General features: G+C 40.5%; 1 protein-coding gene across 2 annotated transcripts; it reads right to left on the bottom strand.

Annotated features, from left to right (window-relative positions):
• Positions 1–1094: 1094 nt before the first annotated feature.
• On the bottom strand, positions 1095–7006 carry LOC113234770. 2 transcript variants are annotated; one of them, XM_026470242.1, is made up of 2 exons: positions 6131–7006; positions 1095–1573 (listed from the first exon to the last, which is right to left on the bottom strand). In XM_026470242.1, exons 1-2 carry the CDS (start codon positions 6482–6484, stop codon positions 1289–1291), a joined length of 639 nt encoding a protein of 212 aa, XP_026326027.1. In that variant the 5' UTR covers positions 6485–7006; the 3' UTR covers positions 1095–1288. The 2 variants fall into 2 exon arrangements, with proteins under 2 accessions (XP_026326027.1, XP_026326026.1); XM_026470241.1 differs by lacking the exon at positions 6131–7006 and adding an exon at positions 2029–3365.
• Positions 7007–7226: the final 220 nt, after the last annotated feature.

Consider the following 7226-nt stretch of genomic DNA (forward strand, 5'->3'; position numbering starts at 1 on the left):
GACTATTTATTTTCGTTAAATGACATCAGCTGATCGAAACTGTTCATGGCGAAATTTCCATAAATAACGTAGTTTGTACTAAAACAACTTTCTAAATAGTTTCATACCATTAACTGAATCCGACCTTCAAATATGACTACACCTTGCTGTTACACCCTGTATATTTATCAAATATACTATGTCGGGGTAGGTAATTTAATAGTCAGTAGGTAGATAAATAATCACGTTTCATTTTTGATCGCAAATTCCACCTCAAGAGTCTAGTCAGGGATTACGGGCGTGATTTATTGACAAATTATAATCTCGGTACAGAGTACTAAAAAACCGACCTCAAAAGTATGTGGAATTACGTCTATTTGCCAAGTTTTATTAAAATATCTCCTAGTTTGCCACTATACGAGTCTTGAAATAGGAGATAATAGTTTTTACTACTCAATTTATATTGAGAGAAAAGCGCCTTGAATTGGAGAATAGCAAAATCAACCATTAAAATAATTGCTTTAATTTTAAGGCGCTGTATATAAAAATGAATGTTTATGCGTGATCAACCACCCTTAGAGGTGGATGATTTTCTTCAAAATTAAATGGGACCACTATGGAGGTACCCTCTTTACAACAAAAAAAGAATCATGAAAATCGGTTTACCAATACCGGAGTTATCGCGTAACATACATACAAAAAAACATACAGTCGAACTGAGGAGGAGGTTCCTCCTTTTTTTGAAGTCGGTTAAAAATGGAGGATTTATAGAGTAATAAACAAATCATTATCGAAATCTTTTCCTTAATAAAAAGTAAAGCCAGCATTTGACATCATAAATGCTCAGGGGGTCTAGTCTACTCCCGTTCTATATCCGACATCCGTCCGAAACAATTACTCCCAATTAAGTAATACTCGACCAAATCATACACAATGTGAACTATGAAGTTTCATTCGCATCATGCATCTTTTCATTTGATCGAATATTACTTACGTTTGATAGTAATTTTTTCACATAGATTTAGTATATCCAATAAATCTATGTTTTTTCAGTGACAAGCTACAAGCAATACTCGATGGCTAGTGGGAACTAGAGCCCTATCGCTTACAAGGGGTATCCAGTTGAATAAAACTAGCGAACTGTATTACACTTATTGTATTAAAAAGAAAGTAGGTACTCGCGCGCACAATTCGTTCCGCCGTCGTTCCGAGTCGCAGTGCCCAACGCGCGCGCGGCGAGAATCGCGAATTCCGTCATTCGCGTGACCCCCCAACACCCCGCGTGCCCCTTGCAGACCCGGGGGTGGATTTATTTAGCCGGCGTTTGATCGATGGTGGAACCATATACTCCCGGCGTTGAAGATGAAGATTCAGGTTCAAATGATTTGATCGGGAGCGGACATAGCATGTTATAAGCCCGACGGATGGTGCCCTTCTTCGTCTTGACGTCGGCTACTCGAGCTATGCCGTCTCTACCAGGCACAAGATGCACGATGCGACCGAGCAGCCACATTAGGGGAGGAAGATTCTTCTCCTTTACGATGACTAATGCTCCTTGCTCTAGCTGCCCTGTGGAATGATGCCATTTGGTTCTCTGTTGGAGCGAGGAAATATATTCATTAGAAAACCGGTTCCAGAAATGTTGTTTTAAGTATTCTACTCGCTGAAACCTCTGAAGGCTGGTGATCTTCGCATTGCAGATCTGCGGATGAGGCACGCACATTAGAGATCTTCCAACAAGGAAGTGGGCAGGAGTAAGAGGAGTAAGGTCACAAGGATCGTTGGAAAGGGGTGTAAGAGGCCTGGAGTTCAATATTGCTTCGACCTGAATAAGGCATGTACTCATTTCCTCGTAGGTCAAATGGGTAAGACCTAAAATACGTCTTAGGTGATGCTTTATGGACTTAACAGCCGACTCCCATAAGCCACCGAAGTGTGGAGTGTACGCTGGAATAAATGAAAAGTTTATACCCGAGTCTGCCATTTCAAGAGAAAGGTCTTGTTTCAGAATATTGGAAAGTTCGTTAAAGGACCCTACGAACGTGGTACCGTTGTCTGAGTAGATGTTCCTCGGTTTGCCCCGACGAGCCGTGAAACGGTTAAGAGCTGCAATGAACGCTTCCTTAGTCAAATCTGAAACAAGCTCGAGATGCACCGCTTTTGTGGCTAGACAGATAAAAACACAAATATAAGATTTGATAAGTTTACTGCCTCTACCTTTGCGATCGGCTAAAAGAATTGGCCCGGCGTAATCTGTGCCTGTGTCAATGAAGGGAAACTCTAATTGTAATCTTTCCTTGGGTAAGTTGCCCATGATTGGTTGCACTGTTTGTGCTTTGAATCTGACGCACTTTATGCATGCGCGTACAGTCTTTTTTGCCAGATTTCTACCACCTAACGCCCAGTACGTATGCCTAATTGAAGCTAGGAGAAGTTGAGGTCCCGCGTGATAGAACTGTAAGTGAAACGAGTTGAAAATTAGTCTAGTTAAATGATGTTTACTACATATGAGAATGGGATGTTTTACGTTGTAGTCATAGAACGAGTTTTCAAGCCTACCACCAACTCGAATAATGCCATTGTCTGAGTAGGGTGACAGGGAAATAAGGCGGTTCTTTTTTGGTAAGTTTTTTCCAACCTTCAGTAATTCATACTCAACAGGAAATGACTCTCGCTGAGCGGTGCGTAGAAGAGAATTGGATGCAGCATTTAATTCTGAAGTTTTAAGACATCCAAGCCGTTTTGTAAGACTTTTTCGACTATTGGTTATGAAACGAAGGACATACGCCATTACACGTTTAAGTTGGGAGAAGTTCGACGATCCCTGAATTAAATTTTGTATGGAATTGATGTCGTGGGTTTCAGTCGCGTGAAGAGATTTCATGGTAATGGTGTCAGGTAATTCTATTACCTTTTCTTTGTTGGGTGTTTCAGGCCAGAAGGAAGAGGGTGATAATAAAAAAGAAGGGCCTGTCCACCACAAGGTAGAGTCGCTAATCAAGTTAGCGCTTAGTCCGCGTGAGACTAAGTCTGCGGGGTTTTCTTTGGAGGGCACGTACCGCCAAGAATGTTCTCTAAAACCTTCCTGTATCTCACACACACGATGACGTACAAAAGGCTTTAATGGGAGTGGCGAAGAGGCAAGCCAACCCAAAACTATCATGGAATCGCACCAAAATATGCACTCAGGCCTTATGGTTAATGAAGCAAGAACTTTTGTACACAATCGTGCTCCCACCAATGCCCCACACAGCTCAAGGCGCGGCATAGTTGTCGGCTTAATGGGGGCGACTTTACTTTTGGAGGTCAGGAGACGGACAGTGACTGAACCATTAGTAGCGACGGTCCGCACATACGCGCAAGCGCCGTATGCCTTTTCTGATGCATCTGTAAATATATGTAGTTGTATAGATAGTGGCGAGTTACACATAACCCGTCTAGGAATGCTTGTGTTGTTAAGGCGCGGTAAAGAATGAGCAAAGTCATACCACAATTTTTTAATGTCAACTGAGACTTCATCATCCCAGGAACATTTGTCAATCCACAACTTTTGCATGAGAATTTTGGCTTCGACTATACAAGGGGACACAAGTCCTAAAGGATCGAATACCTGAGCAATCGTAGATAGTATGTGACGCTTGGTAATAGTATCGTTTATGTATAAGGATGTATTAATTGAAAAGGTAAGTGTGTCTGTATTACATTGCCAATTAAGACCTAAAGTCTTTGAAAGCTCATTAGCACTGAGATTAACATGTTTTGAAGAGCACTCACTGTTTGACATACACTCTAAAACCTCTGTGTTACTTGACTGCCACTTTCGAAGTTTGAACTTGGCAGATGAGAGAGTGTCTGTGACACTCTGGCATAAGGCGATTGTATCTGATACCGAATCAGCGCCACTCAAAAAGTCGTCTACATAGAAGTCGCGAGCAATTGCTTGTTGCGTTTGTGTATTTGACGCGTCTTTTGATAACTGAAGTAGACAGCGTGTGCTCAAAAAAGGAGCGGATGCTGTACCATAAGTTACGGTATTTAAGATGTATCTTTTGAGTCGCTGTGATGGATCGGCTCTCCACAATATTTGTTGTAGAGTGCGCTGTGGTGGATCAACCTCTATCTGTCGGTACATCTTTTCGATGTCGGCTGATACGACTATCTTATGCTGCCGAAATCGAAGTAATATGGAGAGCAAGTCATCTTGAACAGTAGGGCCTACTAGCTGTATTGAGTTGAAGGACTTACCTGAGGTTGTTACGGCAGAAGCATCGAAAACGACCCTAAGTTTGGTGGTCATACTCGACTCTCTGACAACTCCATGATGAGGTAAGTAATAAGACTTCGTTGAAGTTGTCTGTTGTGTGTTTTCACACATGTGACCTAAAGCTTCATATTCCTCCATAAACTCTACATAACGTTTTTTGAAGGTTGGCTCTCTATCTAGTCTACGCTCTAATGATAAAAATCTGCGTTTAGCCATCTCATACGAGTTCCCTAGGGCTTCGGGAGATTCTTTGAGAGGAATGGTAACAATAAAACGCCCATCACTTTTTCGTTTAGTAGTCTCTATGAAACTTAGTTCACATGTACGTTCTTCCTTTGTGTAATTATGCTTGGGAGGTATGGTATCAAGTTCCCAGAAACGTGTGATGTCTATTGGTGTTTGTGTATTTTGTATAAACATACAAACTGATTTTGTATGACTTGGTTGATGTATGACGCCAGAGATAAGCCAGCCAAGCTTGGTCTCAATGAGCGCAGGGTTATTATTGCCTAGTTGTATTCGGTTAGTACCGATTACACTCCAAAAGATGTCAGCTCCAACAAGTAAGTCGATGGAGGAAGGGACGTTATAAGACGGATCAGCTAAGCAAATTCCAGAAGGTAAGGGTATATCATGAGTGTTTATGTATGTATTTGGTATAGTAGTAGTAATTTTAGGCATTATGAAACAGTCAATGTCCGTTCTATAACCACCGTCATAAGACTCTATGATAAGAGAGCACGAGCGTGTGGTATCGGAGACTTGGTTGTTGATGCCAGTTACCTTAGATATGATAGAACGTGTTGATAAATTAAGCTTGTGACACATATCCTGCGTTATGAAATTCGTCGTACTTCCATTGTCCAATAAGACTCTGGCACTGTGCGGCTTACCGTCGCTGTCATACGCTTTGACCAGAGCTGTGGACAGTAATACATGACGATATGAGTTTGATGTGCTGTTACAAGCTGATAAGGCTACAGTTTCAGGCGGAAAGTTTGGTTCAGTATGTTTATGTAGTAAAGTGTTATGTTTAGCTTTACAATATTTGCAGTGACTGAGTCTACACTTAACATCGGTATGACCCGGTCGTAGACAATTAAGACATACTTTATATTCCTTAGCTTTAATTATGCGCGACTCTACTGGTAGAGCCCTGAATGTTTCGCAGCTGAAAACGTAATGAGCTTTACTACACATTGGACAGGTGGCTTTAGTGTAGTCAGTTTTGCTGTTGGAAGTAGCAACGAGGCTTTTTGCTTTATTAGAATAAGTTTCTGCTTTACCTTTTGTAGATTTTGACTCCTCTATCGTTTCTAGAAGATTAGATCTGTTACTAATGAATTTTATGAACATATCTAGAGTAGGAGCTTCGTTCAGAGAATTTCTAAGCTCTTCCCATTGCCTACTAGTTACAGAATCTAATTTAGAAGCCATGATGTGTATAATCAATGTGTCCCAGTGCTGAACTGGTTGTTGTAAGGTTTCAAGAGCTCTTAAGTTTTTCTTTGTGTCATCTACGATTCGACGTAGAGCTTGACTTGACTCTTTTTGTATCGGTTCAATATTGAAGAGGGCTTGAACGTGATTACTGACCAATAACTGATTGTTATCAAATCTGTCGCAAAGAAGATTCCATGCAGTTAAATAATTGTCAGCTCTGAAGTCCAAGCTCTGAATTATTACGGCTGCGCTTCCATGAAGCGAAGTACGTAAGTAATGAAATTTTGTGATGTCGTCTATGGATTTATCTTCATGAATTAAGGAAAGATAAATGTCTTTAAATTCGAGCCAATTCTTGAAGCCCCCACTGAAGTGAGGTATATTTATTATAGGTAATCTAACGCTTTGCCGGTTAACCACTGTACGTGCATCAGACGAGCTTACCTCGGATTGGGCGTCTTTGTCGCGCTGCCTGCGGTGCCGGGTGAGCAGCTCTCGCGCTATACCCACTGCGCTATAGTAGCTGTTCTCGAATATCTCCCGCTCCGCATACAGCTCGTCAGTTTTCTCCGATAACATCTCTAGCTCGGTCTGAAAATCATCGTATAATGTGAATGAGTTTTCTAGTCTTTCAATTCTAATTTCTAGTTCAGTTAGTTGCGAGTCGCTTAGCTGTTGACAGCTTTTAGAAGTGTTAAGGAACCCTATGAATTGCGTAAGCTTAGCTTTAATGGAACCACGTTTCTTTATTAATTCTTTAATTTTTGCATCAATGGTTGGATCTTTATCACCAAACATTGTGATTGAAGCTAAAGCCAAGTAAAATATGTAAAGAAATAAGACGTGTTTACTCAAAGCTGGCTTCAGGTACAAGTTTCTTACTCCTGGCGTGAGTTGATGAGCAATGTTACAAGTCGACTACGGAAGACAATAACGCCTGTAAAGAGATTATGAGCAAAAATAAGTTGCGCCTGACTTAGGTTGCGCCTGACAAAGTTAAGGAGCAAAATTAAGTATTGCTTTGAATTGCATTTGCTATTGTATTGCAGCAGGCGTTTTTGGCATATGAATATGAGCAAATATACCCACACACAAAATGAAATAATAATACAGAAATTAGAGAAATGAGTACCTTAAATGGTTCAGTTTAGTTAATAGAATATAAGAATAATTTAAGTATGTGTTGCGTCTTAAGTAAGGTTTAATAAAAGATAAACTATTAGAAATAAGGTCTGTGCAAAATTTTACCAAGATTGTAAAGTTAAGATTTTTTGTTATGGATTGGATATGAAATTATATGATAGGATTATGTAAATGGAAAGATCTTACTATGTGCCGGTGACGATCGAAGCTCCTGATCCAAATTATACTGAGCTTCGTGTATGCAGTTCACAATAATCGATGATTCTGTTCCAAATTATGCTGAACTTTGTAAGTTACGATAATCGATGATTCTTTGACGATGGCAATCCACTTGAAGACGGACTGTTGGAAGCTTGAATTGCAAGCAGTAAGAGCTGCAATAGAAGAGCTTCTCTTG

The sequence above is a fragment of the Hyposmocoma kahamanoa genome, unplaced genomic scaffold (assembly GCF_003589595.1).
Source record: "Hyposmocoma kahamanoa isolate Upper Pololo Valley unplaced genomic scaffold, ASM358959v1 86, whole genome shotgun sequence".
NCBI lineage: Eukaryota > Metazoa > Arthropoda > Insecta > Lepidoptera > Cosmopterigidae > Hyposmocoma > Hyposmocoma kahamanoa.

Coding starts and splice junctions, on each gene's coding strand:
- LOC113234770 (XM_026470241.1), bottom strand. CDS start 3,247: ATGCCGCGCCTTGAGCTGTGTGGGGCATTGGTGGGAGCACGATTGTGT. Junction 1,574..2,028: donor GAACATCTACTCAGACAACG/GTACCACGTTCG, acceptor TCGCTCCAACAG/AGAACCAAATGGCATCATTC.